General features: G+C 36.6%; 1 protein-coding gene across 7 annotated transcripts in view; it reads right to left on the bottom strand.

Annotated features, from left to right (window-relative positions):
• chas (chascon) overlaps positions 1 to 18837 on the bottom strand; it is an 88254-nt gene extending 69417 nt beyond the window's left edge. The window contains exons 1-2 of one of the 7 annotated variants that reach the window (XM_073978101.1): positions 17456 to 18837; positions 6613 to 6713 (exon numbers count right to left, since the gene is read on the bottom strand). In XM_073978101.1, coding sequence (XP_073834202.1) covers positions 6613 to 6699 — 87 coding nt within the window. In that variant the 5' untranslated portion in view covers positions 6700 to 6713; positions 17456 to 18837. Of the gene's footprint in view, positions 1 to 1100; positions 1590 to 6612; positions 6714 to 17455 lie in introns of those variants that run through there. The other 6 variants (XM_073978100.1, XM_073978094.1, XM_073978095.1 and 3 more) reach the window with 6 other exon arrangements.
• Positions 18838 to 22716: the final 3879 nt, after the last annotated feature.

The raw sequence follows: 22716 nt of genomic DNA, 5'->3' as shown, positions 1-22716 counted from the left end.
AGGACCCAATTAAAAGTGAAACATTGCGTATAAGTGATATTGTTTATGTAGCTCATGCAACCCAAAGGACATTTTTATTGACAAAATATTTGAGGTTGTTTTTATGGACAATTGGTCAAAGTTATTTTTTTTTTTTTTTGTAGAATTTGACATTTAAAATTCTCAACTTTGTGATTGCCTACATTTGCCTTGCAATGGGTCAAATGTATTACACCTGTACAAAGAATATGTATAAAACGTAGTGAACCACTGCACATCACTACTTTTTTGACCATAATAGAAATCTACAATTCTTAGTGCGCCGCCAACAATAGATTCAATATGCAATTTTTATATTTTTTTAGTGTAGATGAACTACCTTCAACCGTCTTCAATGTATTTATTTTTTTGCCTTCATTGACATTACTGTTCCCCCAAATTCCCTCACAATTGATCAATGATAAAAAGTGAACATGTCTCCATATTCATATTTGTGTGTATGTTTATGTATCTGCATCTGTTTATGTGTAAGTGTAAATTGGTGTTGCACTTGTTTCTAAAAAAATACGAATGCAACAACGAATGATCTGTTTTGTTGTTGTTTCTAATTCACAGGATCGTGGTTAGGTTACGTAATGCGACCTGATTACACGCTCTGTCCGTTTGTCTGTCTATATATTTGGCGGTGGCCATACATACACATACACACACACTTGCATTTGATAGATCTTGGTTACAAAAACTAGTCAATGACTAAGTAAACCCTTGCATGCTGCCGCTGCTGCTGCTGTGCAACATCAAAAACTAAACGAACGACCCACCGACCGACCTATGGCGGCCACCATATGTACGAATTCTTGCGCGCTTTTTTTGCTGTTATTGTTGTTGTTGCTCTCCCCCATTCATGCACACAAAGTGGATGGATGGTTGGCCCACTGGCTTACAACTTCTGGCTGGGCTCGCAACTTGTTATAGCCTTCTTGGCCAGGCTAAGAGTTTAGTTACAACAAAAACAAAAATGCAATTCGCAAAGAAAAGCAAACACTAGAAACAAAATCTTATGCAACATTTCTATGGATGGTTGGACGGATGGATGGATAGCTGAATGCGGATTGATGTACTTTGTTGTGTTAGATGGGTTGATGTTGTTGTCATTGTTGTAGGTTTCAATCACATTGTTCCCATATTTGCATCACTTTATTTTTCACAATTTTACATAGAGCTGCGGTTGCTTTAGAGAGATGTTTATTTGGCGACCAATTAATTCAAATTGGCTTTTAATTTCGTAATCACGTTACAACAACAATGATTCCTTTGTATACATTGGTTGGTGATGGTGGCCCGCGTACTTTTTTGTTTTGAACGATTCTCGTTGTTTTGTTTGGAATGTGTGGTGGGAAAATGTTGAACGATCACCACTTGAAACAAACACACAAAAAAATCTAATCACTTGTTCACACGTTTCTCGTTAGCGATAATCCGTAACATACACGCCGTACGTTGTGCACCGAAAGCCACTGAACCCTTACTAACGCTCAACTAATGTTTCAAACATCAAATGCCCAGCTAGCTAGTCATTCTTCTCCACAACGCTTTACGCTTGGCTAACTGTTGGTTGCTTGCTGGCTGTGTTTTGTTTGTTGCTCGTTAGAGGAAAATGCATGGAAATTTAGTTTAGAGAAGCTTTGATTTTTCTTTAACAACATGTTGCACAGCATTCCATTACCATTCCACTAACGCTAACAGCTTGTCTTAACTTAGTTGCCAGTGTTTAGTTAGTAAGCTTTAAATAGATTCATTCATTCATTGATTCGTAGTGAAACTTGACTTGTATAAAACTCAAAAGCTTTGTTTATTTGAAGTAAAGCTTGTAGTGGAGCTTTGGTTTTGCAAGAGCATTAAATAAGAGTTAATTGAACAAAGAGAGCCAAATGCTTACTCTTAAGTAGGGAATGCCATATGAGTTTTTTGTTTTAAATTTCCCAGAAGCTCCAATTTAGAGCGATGATATTATGTTATTACAGTAAACATCAGAAATTATTGTCTAGCCATCCGCATGAGCTTAAATATTTGTACTAACAACAAGAATTTTTAAATAATCAAATGGACTGGAGTCTATTGCAGCAATTATTTTCTGAAGAATAATACATCGTCGTGATGTGCGATGGACTCCAAAAATACTACACAATATAGACATATTTTGTCCTGTACAGAAAAATGTGAATAAGATGGTATGTTAGTATTACTTTTGTAGAACAAAGTTCTCTCCCCCATTAAAAGTACCGACAAATAATCCAACCGCATTAGTTTTATAAACCTGCAAGCACAGATTGTAACTGTTGCCAATTCATGGAAAAGGGAAGCCCCTTTGGCTCATTATTATGAAAGCAAGCTGGAAATTGACTGACTGGCTGGTTGGCTGGAGCGCACGTTAACTATAGAACAGATCAGCCGATTCGATCCAAAATTTGGCCGTCGTAATATTTTGTCCAAACTTGCATCAAGATCAAAGATGGGCCATTAGATACCTTCCCCAAAAAAAGTTCAAAATTCTTCGCAAAAATGGCACGCACGATAACTCTCGAAAGAATCAACCGATTTGCTATAAACTTTCCACAACGTGATATTTCTATCAGACAAGGTTCGAATATGGACTATATCGGTCCACTCCAAAATTTCGAAAAAAGTACACTATAGGACCTGCTCTCTAATCGTTTTGATTTTTTTGTTGTTCTCGAGACCTCCATTACGGGTCCATATTTCTAGAGAAAATCTCCCGAAAAAACCCTACATCTACCATGTGTAGCGGCAGGTGCGCATGACTACTTTCGAACATGGTACTGTTGTGGTCCGAATTTTGCATATAGTAATATTCCTGAAATCTTAGGTCAAGTTCGAAGATGGTGCTTATCGGTACACTCCTTCCTAGATCACAAAAGTTTAAAAAAACTCGTTAAAGTGTTACGGAACAACCGACATGGTCCAAACTTTGCATGTCCAGACTTAGTTTAAGTTCGAAAATGGACCATGTCGATCCACTACTTATGGTACCTCCCTCACAAAATTTCTAAATTTTTTGTTCAAGAGCAGTTTAAGAACTGTTTGATGATCCTTTGCAATTTTTATACCCTCAGCATTTATGCTAACGAGGGTATATACACTTTCATACGGGCAAAATGTGCCTCACCGAAATAATGGTTTTAGACCCCAAGTATGTTTGGACGAAATGTCTTTAGACAATTTGGAGTCGATTTAGCAATGTCCGTCCGTCAGTCTGTCTGTCTTGCTGGCTGGTGCGCACGATAACTCACGAACGGATGAACCAATTTGGTCCAAAATTTGGCTTTCGCAATATTTTGTCCAAACTTAGTTTAAGTTCGAAGATGTGTTATATCGGTCCACTCCTTCCGGTACCTCCCCCACAAAAGTTCGAAAATGTTCGGAAAATTTGTGCGCACGATAACTCTTGAAGGGAGTTACCGATTTCAGAAAAGTTCAGTTTAGGACCTACTCTCGAATCGTTTTGATTTTTGTTGTAACAACTTGTATTCACGGCCCCCCATACGGCGGTACAAGTTTCATCAGGGGGCAAAACCATACTTCATGAGAAAATAGCCTGAAAGATGCAAAAAACACCTATGGCACCGTGTTTAGAGGTTGGAGCGCAAGATAACTCTCGAACGGATCTGCCGATTCGATCCAAAATGTGGGCTTCATAATATTTTGTTCAAACTTAGTTTAGGTTCGAAGATAAGCCATATCGGTTCACTCCTTCAGGTACCTCCCACACAAAAGTTCAAAAATGTTCGGAAAAGTTGTGCGCACCATAACTCTTGAAGGGAAGGACCGATTTGGTCCATACTTTACTCATCCTAATATATCTACAAGATATAGATCAGGTTTGAATATGGACTATATTTGTCCATTCCATCGGGTACACTTACATTCGCTGCCTCAATTACGACAGTAAAAGATTTTTCAAGGGCAAGTCCATACTTCATGGGAAAACAGCCCGAAAGTTGTAAAAAAACCCCATGGCACCATGTGTAGTAGCTGAAGAGCACAACTCTCGAACTGATAAACCGATTTGGTCCAAAATTTGGCCTTCGTCACTTTTTGTCCAGACTTAGTTTAACATCTAAAATGGCCCATATGGGTCCTCTCCTTAGGATATCACCCCCACAAAAGTTCTAAATATATTATATCTGTCCATGGGCGTAGCCAGGTCTAGCTAGGGAGGGGAAGCTGCCCCCCTAGATCCTACAAAACAGTTAATTTGTATGTAAAAAATTATAAATATTCCGAAAAACTACCAAAAGCATTCCTGGCTCCGCCCATGGATCTGTCAGTAGATGAAAGTTCCAATTCACATAGGCTGAGGGCATGTCTCTGTCGGCAAAGCCGACTGATACTTTTTTACTTGTTTAGAAAAGGAACTCCTATAATCCAAATCCATATTTTGCCCCAAAAAGGCATCCCTCTCTAAATACATAACGGGTGTTTTTTTTACAGGTTTGTTTTTCGAATAGAGATAAAACTGGCATTTTGTGGTCAAATCTGGCAACTCTAATGTCATTTATGTTCAGTTTGGTTTGCCATTTCATCATGAACACGTTGACAAAAGAACAACGCTTGCAAATCGTGCAAATTTATTTCGAAAATAATGTTCAGTTCGCGAAGTTTACCGCAAGCTCCGTCCATTTTATGGTCGACATAATCGTCCATCGGAGCAATTAATTCGGTTAACCATGGATCGTTTTCGCACTACGTTTACTCTATATGATAATACGCATCCGCAGAGACGTCGAACAGTGCGCACCGAAGAAACAATTGCCGCTATAGAGCAAAGTGTTGAAGAGGACCCGAATGAATCGATTCGCCACCGTGCACAGCAATTGGAGCTTTGTCCATCAACTTTATGGAAGATTTTGCGCAAAGATCTTGGCTTGCGACCTTACAAGATCCAGCTTGTGCAAGAATTAAAGCCGCGAGACCATGCAATGCGTCGTGAGTTTGTTGTATGGGCCGTTTGGGTATAAAACCTTTTTAAAGTATTATAACAGTAAGCAGTCCTTCGTCGAATAACGTAAGACCAAAATTGGATTGCCGCAAGGGCACTTAATTTATTTGGTGAAACTACCCATTCTACCAGCAGATGTATCACTGGTGACGATGTAATTGCTATGATATTCAACTACATAGCTAAAAAAATTTTTTTAGTGGAGCGGGATGTAATCCGAGATGCCATTCTATCGGTCAGTTTTCCATAGTCGATAACGACCTCCATAAAAACTGAGCATCAACAGGACATCTCCGACCTGAAATGCTAAACCGACATTCAAATATTAGCCAGGTGCCTTCCTACCATAGCCCTCACGATAATTCGTATTTTTCAATTGCTTATCCAGTCCAACAAATGTAAGTACGAAGTGGATGTAAGCACTATCTTCGACTGACCCTATACAAGTCCAATTCCTTGATCACAAATAATTTGTAGAGGTTTGGAGTCAATCTATATTCTGCCAATGTAGACTATCTATATTTATCGGCGCCTATCACTAATTGAACGACGAAATTCCATCTTTATCTAACAAACAATGAATGTCTAAACCTTTGAAGCAGAAGCAGCATCTTTGTCGCAAAACAAATAAAATAAATAAAACCAAATTTGAGACCGTCTGCGTTTTACTTGAATTTAAGTGTTTTATTTAATCTAGACTGGCATTTTTCCAATACGTAAGTACCGCCTGAATTCTTGTTGTTTGGTCTTTATTCATAAAAGTGTTGTTTTTCGTCTTTGGACAACAATTAATTTCGGTTCTAAAAACACTATAGATTTAGAACCCCTACAAGTCCATACCCCTGTATCGGAACATGAAGAAGTTAGTATTTACATATAGGAACTCATATCCGAATTTTCACAGCTACCACATTTTCTTTAGGCCCATTTACATAGAACTCGCGGTTTCCAAGCAAAATCGTGATAACATATAGAACCCCTAAAAATGTGAACTTAAATCGCGATTTATTTGAAAATCTCTCCGGCGATTTTTTTGTTTCTTGATATTTCTCATCTATGAGCATTGTAGTTTCAGAATCTGCAAAAACTTCCCAGGTGTAAGCACCTTCCATTTAAATTTGGTTAAGGCTCACCGTGTATATATTTAATTGAGAATTGTTAATAAATTTAAACAAAAAATATATTTTTAATTTATATCATAATTTGAGGTCAGATTGCGCGAGAGCTGTGGCTAAATCTATCTGACAATAAAGCTGAAAAGGGAATAAACGTTTGATTTAAGTTTTGCGGAGATAAAAACAAGAACAACACGACGAAACGCTGAGTGTGACAGATCTATAAATTCTTGAATGTTTCTTTGATGTCATCAATTTTCGGTAATTCACAATTTTGTAGTAGTTGGATTTCCAGCTGTTACCAGCGGCGTATTATATTCGTTGAATTAATCTTCCAATATTTGTATTAGTGTTTTAGTAAAAGTGTATATTTTGTAATACAGTCTCTCAAAAACGTACATTTTTAAAACAACTATTTGGAAATTTTATAACCAAGAGAATCTTTTTTTGTTTTTGAAAGACTGTATATTCGATTTTAATGAAAATGGCAAAACTTACCACATCCTTATTTTCCGGATCGGGTTTTGACTGCTCCAGTTGATGATTTTTCAGACTAGATTGTTTTGTTTTATCCAATGTATTCATTCTTAATGTGCAAACTGTAATAAAAATGTAGGTATGTTTTTAATTAGTTCTGGTTGCTATTGAGAGAACGGTTAAGGTATAAACTATTCATATGGCCATTTGTATAAAACATACATATATAAATCCACCTATTGACTTTTTTATTACCTTTAACATATTTTTTTATTTTACATAAATTGTAATTATTGTAAATGCTATTTATTACTGACGTCCGTTTGGCAAAAGTAAGTCCATTTGCTGTATTGTATAATCTACCAACAAACCGAGGATAAGCACCGAAGCATACTTTTAGGAGTTAGTTTTGCTGTTGTTGTGTGAATGCATGTTTTTCAACTGGGAGTGTGGAAGATAATAAAATTTAATGACAACACGTGAGCGGTCTTTGGCCTCCCTCAGTCAATTTTAAACCCATCATTATACTTTATATCGTTACATTTAGTAATAGCGTAATAGTAGCATTTATTCAAACAGTGTCGCAACATAAAAAATCATAATTTTCCAGAAAAAATCTGCTATTGAATTTTAAATTAAATTAATTTTCTTAATTAATTACACAAAATAAAATAACTGCGTAGTCTAATATTTGCATAAAGTTAGCAAAATATTAGTGTTAGCACTAATTTGTACGCAATATTAAACATGATTTGAAATTGATTTTGGCCAAACTTGAAGTAAATGTATTGCAAATCATTGAATTCCCAAGATATCAGCATGAGATTTTTAAGAAGAATGTTGAGAGAAAATAGAAATTGTGTACTTGAAAATGCATTTTTTGTTAAGGAAATTCGTTGTAAATGAGCCATATGAGAAACATCTCATATAAGTAGAAATCGTATTTTTGCATATTTTTTGAAAATTATAATGCAAATAAATCGTTTATAAAACAATAGGACTAGAGCTTTGTAGGTATTATTGATTGTTTTCAATATGACATCGAATTTCTTTATAATAACGTAGTTACAATTGGTTGAAATTAAAAAAAAAAGATGCAAAAATCCGATGTCTACACATAAGTGAGGGCGAGGTATTGCGTATACTTGATATTCTTTATGTAACTCATACAACTCAATGGACAAATTTGTGTAGCCCAAAAGGCAGTTAAATCATGAATACAACCGATTCCGGACTATATATTTGTACGTGATAGACATGATTTTTACAATGTCATGAACCAGCAAACCAATCGTACCGACATCGTATCGAAATCGGAACAAAATTAGGACGATACGTCCGATATCTGATCCGAAATATGGGAAATTCGGAAAGGAAATTTCTTTCCGAAATTGGTAAAAAATCTGAACTATTTCCTCTCCGAAAAATCGTTTAGAAATCGGAACGAAATCTGATCGACTTTGCTTTCGAAATTGTTCAGACGTGTCGGACATCAGACATTTAGTTTGCCACGATTTGCATGAGTAAAGAAGCATTTCTTAAGAGGGTTCTCTAGCATAAAATTAAGAATATAACCATTGCTTATATAATAATTGTTCCACAAACATCCCAGATGGGACAAGGGAGACTTCTCTCATATAAATCTACAGGTTTTGCTTTTGGAATAACCCTACTAGAAGCGGATATATTTGCATAAAAACAAAATCTTGAACTTTTCTGACAAAAAAAATGGAAACATTTAGATGTGATACCGACTATTTCGATATCTCAGTTTTTTGACCAACTACGCCAACCTACTTTGCATCAATCTAAAGGTGATATTTTCTTCTTCCATAGGCAGGCTTAGCTTTTGCTCCTTCCAGAAACGGAGACATTCACATAAGAATATATCATTGTTTTTTTTTCCAACATAAGTTGTTTGCCCATTCCGACCCCTGGATATTATCAATAGGCTTCGTCCCCGCCAGGTACCTCCACCAGCCATATTAGTTGGCCAGAAGCGGAGACATTCACATAAGAATATATCATTGTATTTTTCCCAACATAAGTTGTTTGCCCATTCCGACCCCTGGATATTATCAATAGACTTCTCCCCCTCCAGGTACCTCCACCAGCCATATTAGTTGGTCACAGTTAGAGATGGACAATCTAGATCCTAGTTCACTGTCCTGGTTTCAAAACGTATGAGTTATGTCTTACAAACCAACGTATGAAATAACTCATACGCCATGTTTCATACAAACGATGCGATCTTTTTGGAACTACAGTGTTGCGCCATATCAACAGAAACAAATCAAAGATTACAGCTCCCAATTCAAACAACACACCGGTCAAGAACCCATTGTTTGACCTAATAGTAGGTAAAATAAAGTCACAAGGCTAAATAAAGTTATAAGGCTAAATACCAATTTCTACCAGTGTTTCATAAATTATCTTCCTTTGGGTATGACAACGGTTTCTTGGCCAGTGTATAACTTTTCAAGTTGTTTTCAAAACTGTAAGGAAGAAAATACGATGCCGAATAGAATTGGCGAGAGATGCATTTTTGAAATACAAGAGAATTTTTACCAGTCGTGACGTCAATCTTGAAACGAAGACTCGATTTGTCAAAGCATATGTCTGGTCAGTCCTACTGTACGCAATGCTGAAGTATTGAGGAAAATGTATTGCGAAAGAGAACTCATCGCAGCCATAAAGAGAAGAAAAACTGTGTATTTGGGACATATTATGAGGAATCAAAAATATAAATTATTACAAAATATAACCCACATAAAAATTGAAGGAAACCCCATTAGAGGAAGAAAAGAGTTAACATGGCTTGATAACTTCACAGAATGGATTGATATTCGAGATGTCACAATTTACGGATTTGATAAATAAATTATGAAAACAAATAATGCATATATGATAAATGTAATTAAGTTGTATTGGTCGCTAATATTCGGAAAACTAATGTGCAAATAAAGAAGAAGAAGATTACCTATAACTAGTGAATTGACATGATAGGCAGGGAAGCCCATTTCCAGTGACAAAATCAGGCTATAGGCTATTTTGTGTGCCCTTTTTTGGGTGTAAAGTAACTAGGATCAATGAGTAACTAGTTACATGCCTATGAACAACTGAGAATAAGCAAATGTTTGCACAAGTTTCCAAAACGATATCATTTTCGAACATTAGGCAAATGATTTTTCTGGTGTTTTTAATTTTTTCGCCAAAAGTTCGAAAACGATATCATTTTCGTATATTTAGTGAATGCTTTTCTTCACAAGAAAAACATTTTCGAGATTTTTTATTTTGAAAATAACACATAAATAAAGACAAAAAAGGTACATGACAGAAACATCAAGAAAGTCCACCAAAATGTTTTTCGCCAAATTGACTCCAATTCATTCGGTAATAACATTATTACCGATATTCCAAATCGAAGGTTTTCCTGCAACAAACTGAGCGACGAATGAATAGTTTTTAATTCATTATCGTGTGTCGTTGTCGAACAAAATATCCGCAAAACTATCGAGATACATTCGAAAACCGATATCGTGTTCGATAGCAATGGTATGGTGGAAATAGAGAAAATTTTAATTAGCTGTTTGCTATGCCCTACCTTGTAATGATTGTACCATAGCATGACCTATCTTAAAACTTAATCTAAGTTTGGACCAAATCGGTTAATGAGTTCGAGATCATGTGCACTTGCCAGACAGATGAATAGGGCCATTTGAGATCAGATCCCGCAATAAATAAATATTTTGTCCATATTTACATCAGGGAATGACACTCAACATGTATAGTCTATCCACGTATACTTATAATATATTTTTTACATCAGGGGACAGCATTTCCTGACCCGTTTTCAATATCATTACTTTAATAATGCATACATTGTTCTAAACCCTCAGAGAAACCTTAATACTGATTAAATAAAAGCGGTCGTTAATAACACTTTTATTGCAATAATAAATATTTAATTTAATATAACTTGTTGTTGTAAAGAAATTCCTAACTATTTACCGGCGCTGCCACTCAATTCCCCTTAATTGCTATTCATAGTTCATTATTTGCGGAATTTTTAGGAGGAGGAAATGCTAGCAACTTGTATGTATGTACATACATATATATGTGTCAATATAATGAACAATTGATGCACTATATAACTATTGTTTGCGTTTTAGAGACACACATTCACACTTCCAGCTACCACTTGAGGAAAGTGCACACAAGCAAATTAAGACGGGTATCAAATTCATTGACTAAAGTCGTATAAATATGTATATCCACGACGGTGTAAATGGGTATTTATCAAGAGCTGACTTGCTTTTTTAGCCTGCACTAAGTATGAATAATGATTATTTTGTTAGATATTGACGTCCATTTGGAGGTGGATCAATGATCAGTCAATATTTGCGGATTACGCTTTTAGCAACAACATGAGGCCAGCGAAGCCCACAACTACTTCAGCGCAAGCGCACACGCGCTTTGTAGCATTGCTTTGTCCCTTTTATGGACTAAGTGAAAATGCTGTCAAACAAACGGTAAAAGAAACAAACAGCAGCAGGTAATAATTATTAAATTAGGCGGTAGTAAAATAAGTGAATAATGCGGCCAACATACATTAGCGCGTAAGCGGTACTTTGGCACACAAAAACATACAGACAGACACACGATGTGGTGTTTAAACCGAAATTAAATAAATCTACAATTGAAATAAAAATAACACCCAAACGCTCTTCGCATAAACCTGTAAGATATTTGGTTTTATTTGCATTGCAAGTTTCAAGGTCACTTGTCATTTCTTGTTGCTCTTGTGATCGATATGCCATGGAATAGAGGAATACGAACACTTGCACTCCCAACAGCACCAGCTGCCTGCTTGGTTGGTTTGCTGGCTGGTTATTTTGCTCATTTCGCAGACTTACTTACACTTGCTCACACGACAACTACAACAATCGATAGAAATTGAGAGTCGTCGGTGTACAAATACAGCGAGAGTGGTGCTTTGGTACAGGGAACTAGTTAATACCAACCAGTGTTAATTGTTACTTATATCAGGAAAGGAAAGTAAGTATCCACATAAGAAGTGGATAGATCAATATAGGTAATATTGGAATACTATCAGATAATTAAACTGTCGTACAGTTGTTAAATAAATCTCCAAAAAGTTACAAAATGATTTTATTATTGGCATGGCATTGGGAGCTGAAATTTATAAAGTAACCATTAAAAATATCATTCCTGGATTTCGTAGCCGGGCAGGATAAATAAATTTTTTTCTAAGCCTGTTTTCTAAGTACTCAGAAGTTACATGTAAATGTTGTCAATCCACTCAGTCTCAAATTACATCGACAAGATTAACCCCCTGTTTTTAAAAGTTTGTTTTTATTAATAATTAAACAATTGATAGCTCTGCGTCCACACTGCATAGAGACCTTCCATATAATGCTAAGAATAACTCATTTAAAATTAAGTGCTCTATATTTTCGCTTAGGCGACAATTCGTTAAAAACGAATAATTTTTTACAAAAGCAGTGGGATGAGGAGCAGGAGGAAGTTTTTTTTAAACTACTGACTAGTAACCTGCCATAAATTGTCACTTTCTGGAAAAGTGATGTAAGTAGTATTTGCCTTTGTATATGAGTTTCTGCTTTGCGGCTTGTGTGCATTACAGCGCCAGTAAGCCAGTCAGTAAGGAAAGTAGGAGCAGCCGAGCCGATTTGACAGATTATACACTTGAAGAATGACAATAATGATGTTGATGTTGTGCTGTGTTGTTTATATATACAACAACCACATTAGCAGCCGCAATAACAGCAACAACAACAACCATCGATGACGAACGTAAAACGCGCAAAACCGAAAACAAAACAGGTTACATTAGTGACCGCAAAATTTAACTGATTTTCGAAGGCAAGCGTTGAGGGGGTGTAAAGTAATGTTGTTGTTTGTTTGTCAGTTTGTTGTTGTCGTCTGTTATGTGTAAGGCCGGCCAATTTGTGATCAATTCCATTAACATGGACAGACAGGCGCTTGAATGGAGCTGGGATGATGGTAACACAAACTGAAATGACCGAAAAGTGTTATTTTTGTGTTGTGGAGTTTCTGTGCAGCAAACGCAGGTGCATCAAGCATACATGATTTGCAAGCGCACAGAGAGATAGAGAGGTAGCCACAGTAAATTTTATAAACGCATTTAATCGCGGTAAAAAGCAAGTGACACGGCTCAGTTTCCAGCCAAAGTGATTTAGATCGGCACATTTATAAGGCTTATAGATAAGGTAGTTAGCAGAATCTAACAAGAGGAACTTATGGCCTGTTTCACTAAGACAATTGAAACCAAAATTCGTTCGAACTACTATCAAACTTATATTTTTTGAATTTTTTTTTTCATTCATTTGTGTTTTCATTCAAACAAAAATTTTCTATAATAACACTACGCAACACTGAAAATGCAAACAACTTCTAGTATGAATATTTAGACTACAAAAACCCTAGTAGGGTTTTGTCCTGTAAGATCCAGTTCGGATTTTATGGCCTCATCTAAACCGGGCTAAAACTACAGATCTCAGAAACGATTAGGAATTTGGCCTTGCTGTCATTGGCATCATTGTAGCCCTATACTAGTAGAACTTATCTAGGCAGATCACATTTGAAAAACTCCATCTAGGGTATCAACATCGATAAAATATAGACAATTTTACATAATTGCTAAAATTCTGGTCAGTATCAGCTAAACTATTGGGAGTTGAACCAAGTAACCTTTTGCAAAAATATTCCTAATAAAGTTCTCAGCACTTATTCAGAAAATTCTGAAACTCTACAATGTTTACTTCATTTTGTTTTAGGGGTATTTTGCATAATATCTTTTACAACACGTATTTCAAACACAGTTCACACCAACAGTTTATTCTTGCATTTAGGATTTCACCGCAATATTGACATCTTTATTAAATGGACGGTGAAAATATACTGAAGACAACGTGATAGAGGCATTTTACATCAATGACATGACATCTGAAGAGTTGTGTATTGCATTCCAGCGAATATTTTTCCGAAAAAAAAAAAACATTAAGAAAACAAATAATGGTTTTGGAGATATAGTGAGAAATGTATACAAAATTTGGAAATGTTCGATATTTTATAAAATTTGAGGCAATAAATGCAGTTTTTCGAGTTCATTATTTCTCCAAATACTTTATTGTTGTCCTTATCTAAAAATTTGCTTCAGAGGTCAGATGAAGATTCACATAGGTTTCAGAGATACAGCCCTGAATTGCTTTAAAAAGTCAATATTTAACCAAGTTTAGATGGGGCCATAAAATAAAATTCAAGTTGGATCTGACACATCAAAACCCAACTAGGGTATTTGTCATTTGGGTCTGTACTTTCAAAAAATCCGCAGCTCAAACTGTTTGCACAAGATTACCTGATTACAGTGTAACAGGAGTTTGGTAGTAATTCGAACGAATTTGAATTCGAATCGTCTTAGAGAGACAGGCAATTATACTCGATGGTTTGAAACTATGTCCCGTTCACAAAAAGGACACAAAGATTGAGAAAGACATATACAATTGTACCGCCATCTGATTTCAAATCGCGAAGAAGACTGTAGAGAAGTACACCGATACTTACGGTACCCGGAGATAACTCCAAACAAATTTATTCCCGCCCTATAAGCTCAAAGGTGTTCCAAGCCATATCTGAAAATTGTATTCCCGCAAAGCGTATTCGGATTTGCAAGCGAACCTTTTGAGTTAAAGTTTTAGACAAACCGACCGGTTATGCGGGAAATAGTTTAGAAAGAAAGCATAAGAATAATATTGGCCAACAAATGCTGTTTCGAAGCTGTTAAAAAATAATGCTACCTTCCTCCAAACAAAAGTCACACTCTAGAAGTCACTGACTAATACTAATATATGGATCAGCATGATGGATATTTGCGCAGGCAGATAAAGCAGTACTTGTTGTGTTCGAGAGGAAAATGTTCCTAAAGATCTAGGAATCAATTTGCGTTGACGGAAATAGGGGCGGCGTATGAACCACACTTTAAAAAAACGCATTAGTCAACTATGCCGACAGATATATTCTCTCCTAGCGAGATCCAATCCGAGAAGTGACTTTAAACTGGATTAAATCTCAAAAGTGCTGTAATTTTGCAAAAGAGATACCTAAAGGAATGCGTTAACATAGTCCATCTTGGAAGTGAATCTAATTTTCGGTGTCATTCCTTTCGATAGTTATTTTAACAAACCCCCTTTTTATGTGGTCACTGTAGGATTTTGTTTAGAGAAAACGCCTTCGGTAAAAATGCAAAATAATCTTGCACTTAAGCGAAAATTTGGCATTTTGTGAGAGGGGAATTTGAAAGAGTTATCTGTTGTGCAACGTTTCGGCCAAATTGGATACTCAATTGTAAAGTTGTCGTGCCTAAAGAAGACTTCAAGTGGACTCTCTTTTGTCTATTGAAGACCTGAAGGGGTCTTCTGTTTCATATAGAAAACCTCAAGAGACCTCCTGTTGCCTAAGGAAGACCTGAAGAGGTCTTCTGTTACCTATACAGGACTTCAAGAAGTCCTATGTTACCTATAGAAGACATCAAGAAGTCTTCTGTTGCCTACGGACGTCCTAATTTTTACCGCCTATAAAAACTCTGAAGATATATTCTGTTGACCGTAGAGGACCTCCAGATGTTTTCTGTTGAATACAGAAGAAGTAAAGAGGTGTTCTGTTACCTAAAAGCGACCTCAGGATGTCTTCTGTTGCTTATAGAATAGCTGAAGGGGCCTTCTGTTGTTTATTAAATACCTAGATACGATGTTGTTGCCTTTGGAAGACCTAATGAGAGAACTCTTCTTGCCTATATATGACTTTTATTTTGCTGTAAAATACCTGAAGAAATCTTTTATTGTATATAGAAGGCCTCAAAAGGTTCTTTGTTACATAAAGAGGCCTATAAGAGGACATATGTTGCCTATGGAACACCTCATGAGGTATTCTGTTGGTTATAGAAATCTCAAAATGTCTTCTGTTGCCTAAGGAAGATCTCATGTTGTCTTCTGTTGGCCGAAAAAAAAACCGGTTGACTAGAGGACCTGAAGATGTCAACGAGCCTTCTGTGCCTATATAAGACCTGAAGAGGTCTTCCGTTGTCTTTTGAAGAAGAAGACTTCTTAAGAAGTCTTATGTTGCCTAGAAGATCTCAAGAGCTCTACTGTTGCCTACAGAAGAGTTCAAGACGTCTTCGGTTGTCTATAGAAGATGTAAGCAGGTCTTCTGCTGCCTATAGAAGACCTCTGTTGTTTATTGAATAACACGAAAGGTTTCTGTGGTCTTTAGAGTACCTGAATACATGCAGAAAAATATATTTTAGAAATATGTTTGGATCCAAACAAATATTTGTTTGGGACTGATAGCAAACAAATATATGTTTGGATCCAAACATAATTTGTTTGTGTCCAAACGAATATATGTTTGGAACATTTTGTAACATACCCAATTTTATTTGTTTGGGTACCAACATATTTTTTATGTTAGAACATGTTTTTATGGGTGGAGAGAGGACTTTTGTCAAAGAGAGTAACAGCAGGGCTCTTGCGGCTGCGGAATGTTGTTTTATAATAAATGGTGGTGTGTATGCGGCCAAACTCGTGTGCTTCTTGCTTTGTTGTTGTTAGCCTCGTGATGTCTTCTGTTGTCAGCCTGAATAGGTATTCTGTTGACTATAAAGGACCGGAAGAGATATTATGTTGCCTATAGCAGGACATTAAAGACATCAACAGGTCTTCTGTTGTCTATATAATACCTGAAGAGGTCTTCTATTGCCTACAAGATCTCAAGAATACCTCGAGAAGTATTGTTTTTGGAAGACCTTACGAGTTTCCCTATTGTCTCTTAAAAACCTCAGCAGGTATTCTATTGCCTATAAACTTTAAGGTCCCTAATAGAACATCTGTTACCTATATAACATCTCTTACTTATAGAAAATTTCAAGAGCTCTTTTGTTGTCTAAAGAAGATCTCATGATTTCTTCTGTTGTCCGCAGAAAACCTGAAGAGGTCTTATGCCTATAGAAATCCTAGAGAGGTTTATATAAAACTTCAGAAGGTGGAAGGCGCAGAAGGCCTATAAAATGCCGTAATATGTCTTCTGTTGGTTATTGTTGTTTAGGACATCTGAGCAGGTCTCCTGTTACCTGTAGAAGACCACATAAGGTCTTCTGTTGTTTATAGAACACCACCAGAGGCTTTCTGTTGCCTAAAGAAGACTTCAAGAAGAACCTATTGCATTTAGAAGGCCTTCAGACGTCTTCAGTTACCAATAGAATGAAGAGGTCTGTAGAAGACCTTAAGATGTCTTATGTTGCCTACAGAAGTCGTTTTTGTTGGTGCCGTTAGGTGTTTGGGCCATTATCTCAGGAAGTATAGACTTGCCTCCGAAAATTCTGCGTTTGTAATAGAGCCGAGGGCGCGAGGACGACCAAATCAGTGGATCAGTACGTCCCATATACATAATTAAGCAATTTTGAATGGGGTGCCCTCATTGATATGAGAGAAGCCTCACTTGACCCTTTGTGGCGGTTCATGCAGAAGGGTTCGAGTAAAGGGTAACCGAAGACCGACGAAGTTGGAAGTCTAACTTGAGTTTGACTGCAAGTAAATTAGAAATTTGAATATATTGTTAGGAATTTCTTTTAAAGGACCAACAATCGAATACTCGTCAGTATTTCAAGATCATGTTTTGAAGGAGCATCAGTTTGATTTTTTTATATGATTAATTTAAAAAAATATTAACTCATTTTTTATACACGAGTTTTGTTAATGTTCAAGTACGACTGTTTCTGAATGACACATTGTATATATTATATACTCACCATGTGTGTCGCTGTGTATGTAAATAATAAATTCAAATTAAATTTGCGCAGGCGTTGTAAGCTTTTTTACAGCTCTCACACAATAAATACAACAACCCAATTCTTAACAAATTGTTAGAAATTGTTTCAATGAAACACAATATTCGATCTTTTTGGCTGATGGCAGAAGGGGCTGGTGAGGGGTGAGGAAACGTTATTCTGTTGTTTGATTTACAGGGCGGTGGTCGGCGGTGAGCTGTGTGGCAGTGCGGCAAGAAGAAAATCAGGTGAATAGTTTGCCTGGTTTTGAAGAGATTATTGTCGTTTTATGGAAACTTGTTTCGATCTTTTTTGTTTGTTGCTGCTTTTTTTGATGGCTGTGATGTGTTGAATGAGCAGCAAAATGAGTACGTATCTCGACTCCAACTTAAAACAACAGTAGCAACAACAACAAAAACACTAAAAACAAATTGCTTGTTTTGGTTTGGTCTGTATTTTTTTCATTGGAATTTTAGTTATTGGTTGGATGGATGGATGGATGGATGGCTAAGTATTGATGACGACACCGTTGTTGTCCATCACAGTTTTTGTTGTTGTTATTTTTTATTTAAAAACACAAAACACTGTTTAAACAGATGCTCGATAGATGCTAGCAGATAGAATGCATATTCTCTTTTGCCAAATGACTAGACAAACATTTACTGGCCACTGAACTTTTTTACGCTGTCTGTCAGCTATCGATCAATAATTATCGATCAATAATCCATTGAAGCACAAAGACGCGCCACAACAGCAACAGGTAATCCGAGTTTTAGAACACTTTTGTTTTATTTTAGCCGTAAAAATAGTTTAGAGCATGCGTCACCGCTACAACACTGTCATTATTATCAAAAATATATCTTCATCATAAACATCATCATCACCGGTGGTGGTTGGATGAAGTTATAGCCAGCCAGCAGCTATCATTTATGTGATTTTTTAGTACAATTGCGTGAGTGCGTGCCTTTTATTTTTTGGGAATTTTTTGTTTATTAAAATTTCATGTTTAAATTTTGAAGATAAACCCGAATTGCAAAAAACGTAACTTTATTTTTTATTCTATCTCGTCGTTGTTGTTGTCGTCGTTTCTCAGGTGAACAAAACACAAATTGTGTGTGTTAATCGCACAAGTATCGCGTCACAACTGATTTAACTCATAATATTGTAATGTCAATATGCGGTCGTCGTTCGGTCCATTCAATAGCACAACCGTCGCACATCCACACACAGGCCAGCAGCTTAGCCCTCTTGCACCTCACTGAGCTTAGAGTACCCCTCCCTTTCCACGAGCATTTATTGCTTGTTTACGGGTGTTTTCGATACAGTGGGATATCACTACCATCGGAAGAACAATACGTTCGTTCATATGTGAGTGAAATAAGAGATACAAACTGTTATGAATTAACCGAGCCGGTGGGGGAATATGATGAACTTCACAATGACGCCGAAGTTAGTGTATTTTGATTCGTCATGCCGCTGCTGATCTATATCGTTCATGTTTGCATTTTGTTACACTTTTCGTCGTCTTAAGAATAAGGGCCACCTACATACATTTGTGTATTGATTATTGAAATTTAGCGGAAGTTGGCACATGGACGTATGTATGGATATATACGAGTATGTGTACAATATAAACATATACCAAAATAGTGTTTGAGATTAGTTCTTACGGGTTTCTACGTTAGAGGTTATTTTTATATAAAGAGAAGAAGAGACTTAGCCTAATAAGCTTAGTTAGTTGTGGGGCATAAGAATGTACACACGAGACCTCCCGGTTCTTCTAAAATTTGGACCACAGTTAGGTCTCATTGCCCTAAATACAAATATATTTATTTCATCTATGGGAAGTCCATACTTCCAGAGATGTAGGCTTTTAAATTCCAAAAAAATCTCCGAGTCGTACAAGTCTTAAATTCTCGACAGAAGACCGGCATTTAGGACAAACTTAAAATGTATAAGAAATATGTGAAAGCCTGAACTTTTGGAATCTAGTAGGGTTTATGCGCTGCCCTGCGATTTCTTTAAAAGTTATACCACAGATAGGGGTTATTGTCATGAACACAAAAATATATTTTTATCCGGGGGAGTCCATACTTCCCGTAATATGGGAAATAAACTACACTCCGAAAGGGACTTTCAACCTTTCGGAGTATAGTTTATTTCATGTTTTCTCAATCTGATACGCCATGTATTTATCCTGAGATGGTTTATAATGGCTGGACTCAGAAAATTCCGAGCTTCCGAGATATAAGCATCGAAAGTTCTGAAAAAACATATGGTGAATGCCGACTATTTTACTCTCAGCATTTAGGCTATACCCTCGTTACACTTTCATACGACCAAAAGTATGCATCATTGAAATACAGGTTTTAGACCCCAAGTATGTTTGGAGGAAATCAGTTTTTTGGAGTCGATTTAACCCTATCCTTCCGTCTGTCTGGCTGCCTGGTGCTCACGATAAACCTTGAACGGTTGATCTGGACTATGTCGGCTAACTCCCAAAACTCGTTTTGAAAACTTTTACAGCAGGTTGTCCTCAAGGTTCCTTTTATAACGTTACACTATTTTAGGGGGTACGAACATATTTCCTAAGATAATGGCCCAAAAGATCCATAAAAAAACTTTGTACATCTTGAAAACTCTTCCAAGCTTACATCAAGTTGAATGAAGTTTTATATCGCGCAATGCCTTCGGGTACATTCCTCATAAAAATCTAAAATTTTCGCTTATATGTATGTCGTTTAAGGGTTGTTTGAGGATTGTTTTGAAATTTTTAAGAAAGGTTGTCCAACGATATCATTTTTTTGTGGTCAAGACCAGACTATGGTTTGGGCTATCATGACACAAACAAGTAAAAAAGTTCCAGTCAGCTTTGTTGACAGAGATGTACATACCCTCAGCCTGTGTATATTGAAATAATTTTTTCCCAGAAACGTATGTATATGTATGTATGTATGAACCGACAAAAATGTTGATTAAGATTAAAGATCAAAAGTTTTGCGGTATCTGAAGGAGTGGACCGATATGGCTTATCTTCGAACTCAAACTATGTTTGGACAAAATATTACTAAGGCCAAATTTTGGACCGAATCGGCAGATCCGTTCGAGAGTTATCTCGCGCTCCACCCACCTCACACGGTGTCATAGTGTTTTTTTTTTAACTTTCAGGCTATTTTCTCAGGAAGTGTGGACTTGCCCCTGATGAAACTTGTACCGTCGTATGATGGGCAGTGAATAAAAGTTGTTAAAACAAAAATCAAAGCGATTCGAGAGCAGGTCCTAAACTGAACTTATCCCAAATTTTGTGTGGGAGATACCCGTAGGAGTGGACCGATTGAGTCCATATTGGGAACTCATCTAACTCATCGTACGTACAAATTTTCCAAACATTTTCGAACTTCTGTGGGGGAGGTACCGGAAGGAGTGGACCGATATAACCCATCTTCGAACTTAAACTAAGTTCGGACAAAATATTACGAAAGCCAAATTTTGGACCGTTCGAGAGTTACCGTGCGCTCCAACCAGACAGACAGACGGACGGACATTGCTAAATCGACTCCAAATTGTCTGAAAAACATTTCGTCCAAACATACTTGGGGTCTAAAACCATTATTTCGATGAGGCACATTTTGCCCGTATGAAAGTGTATATACCCTAGTTAGCATAAATGCTGAGGGTATAAAAAGGTATAACTTCCGAAATAAGATCCAGTTCCAAGATGGAATATGTCATTGTATTCCTTCAGATACCTTCCCCGCAAAATTACAGTAAATATTGCTTTCATCTAGTTTTAGATTACTTCTCGGATAATGTGGCTGATGGTATATCTCAGTCGGCAATGCTCACAGATATTTTTTTAATTGTTTTTGAAAACATTTTAATTTTTCCGTGAAAAATTCAAGACCAGCCTCTATACTCATCTTGCGTCCAATGCCACAGATATGGCAACTACAGCCTTAGAACAAATACGTTGAAAGGGCGACTGAGAAGTTCAGAGAAAGTTCAAGTTAGACACAGCCTTCTGTGACATCCATAGTAACAACAATCATTGTGCTCTTGAAGCAACTTTAAATGATAGGTGCTTACACCTGGGAAGTTTTTGCGGATTCTGAAACTACAATGTTCATAGATCACAGCAGCGCTTTTTAAATAAAACGCGATTCAAATCGGCATTTTTAAGGGTTTTTAGTTTTTTCCGATTTTGCTTGGAAACCGCATGTCTTATCGAAATGGGACAAAAGAAACGGTTGTAGCTATGAAAATTCTCTACAAGATTGAACTTTATGATAATTTCGTAGGTTTTACCGTTATTGAGATAAAGAAGTTCAAATTGGGACAATGCATTGACTGTATCGCTACCTTATAAAACAATGTCATACTTGGTGCGCCATAACCAACTTTAAGTGAAAACTGCTTACACCTGGGAAGTTTTTGCGGGTTTTGAAACAGCAATGTTCATAGATGAGAAACATCAAAAAACAAGAAAAAATCGCTTGAGAGATTTTTAAATATTTTTTTTAGATTTTCACGATTTTGCTTGGAAACCGCAAGTCCTATCGGAATGGGACTAAAGGAAATGTTGTAGCAGTGAAAATTCTCTACAAGATTGGCTTTCGTATATTTTTCCCAGGTTGTACCATTTTTTAAATATATAAGTTTAAGTTGGGAAATTGCAGTCTTGACATTGTTTTATAATGAGACGATAAAGTCAGTGCATTGTCCCAATTTGAACTTTTATATCTCAAAAACGGTAAACGTACGAAAATACAATGAAGGTTAATCATGTAGAGAATTTTCACAGCTACAACATTTTCTTTTGCCCCATTTCAATAGGACATGCGGTTTCCAAGCAAAATCGTGAAAACCTAAAAAACCCTTACAAATGCCGACTTGAATCGCGATTTATTTAAAAAGCGCTCCGTCGATTTTTTTTTTTTTTTTGTTTTTTCTCATCTATGACCATTGTAGTTTCAGAATCCGCAAAAACTTCCCTGGTGTAAGCCCCTTCCATTTAAATTTGGTTTAAGAGCACCGTGCAATATATCCACAACCGTTATAGAAATCCCTACAAAGGAGGAGGTCACAAAATTATATATGACCTGAGCATTACAAACTTAAAAATGAAAGGACGTCTTTAAGAAGATCGTTGACATTCCATCTGCAGAAAAGGAAGATGGCTAAGAGAGATGACTAGGAATCAAACATATTGGGCAACGGTACCCCAGAAACATTACAGGAACTTA

This window comes from Musca autumnalis, unplaced genomic scaffold (genome assembly GCF_047663935.1).
Source record: "Musca autumnalis isolate F117 unplaced genomic scaffold, ASM4766393v1 scaffold_3, whole genome shotgun sequence".
Lineage (NCBI taxonomy): Eukaryota > Metazoa > Arthropoda > Insecta > Diptera > Muscidae > Musca > Musca autumnalis.
Note: the sequence above shows the minus strand (reverse complement) of the source record. Positions and strands in the feature narration are given on the sequence as shown.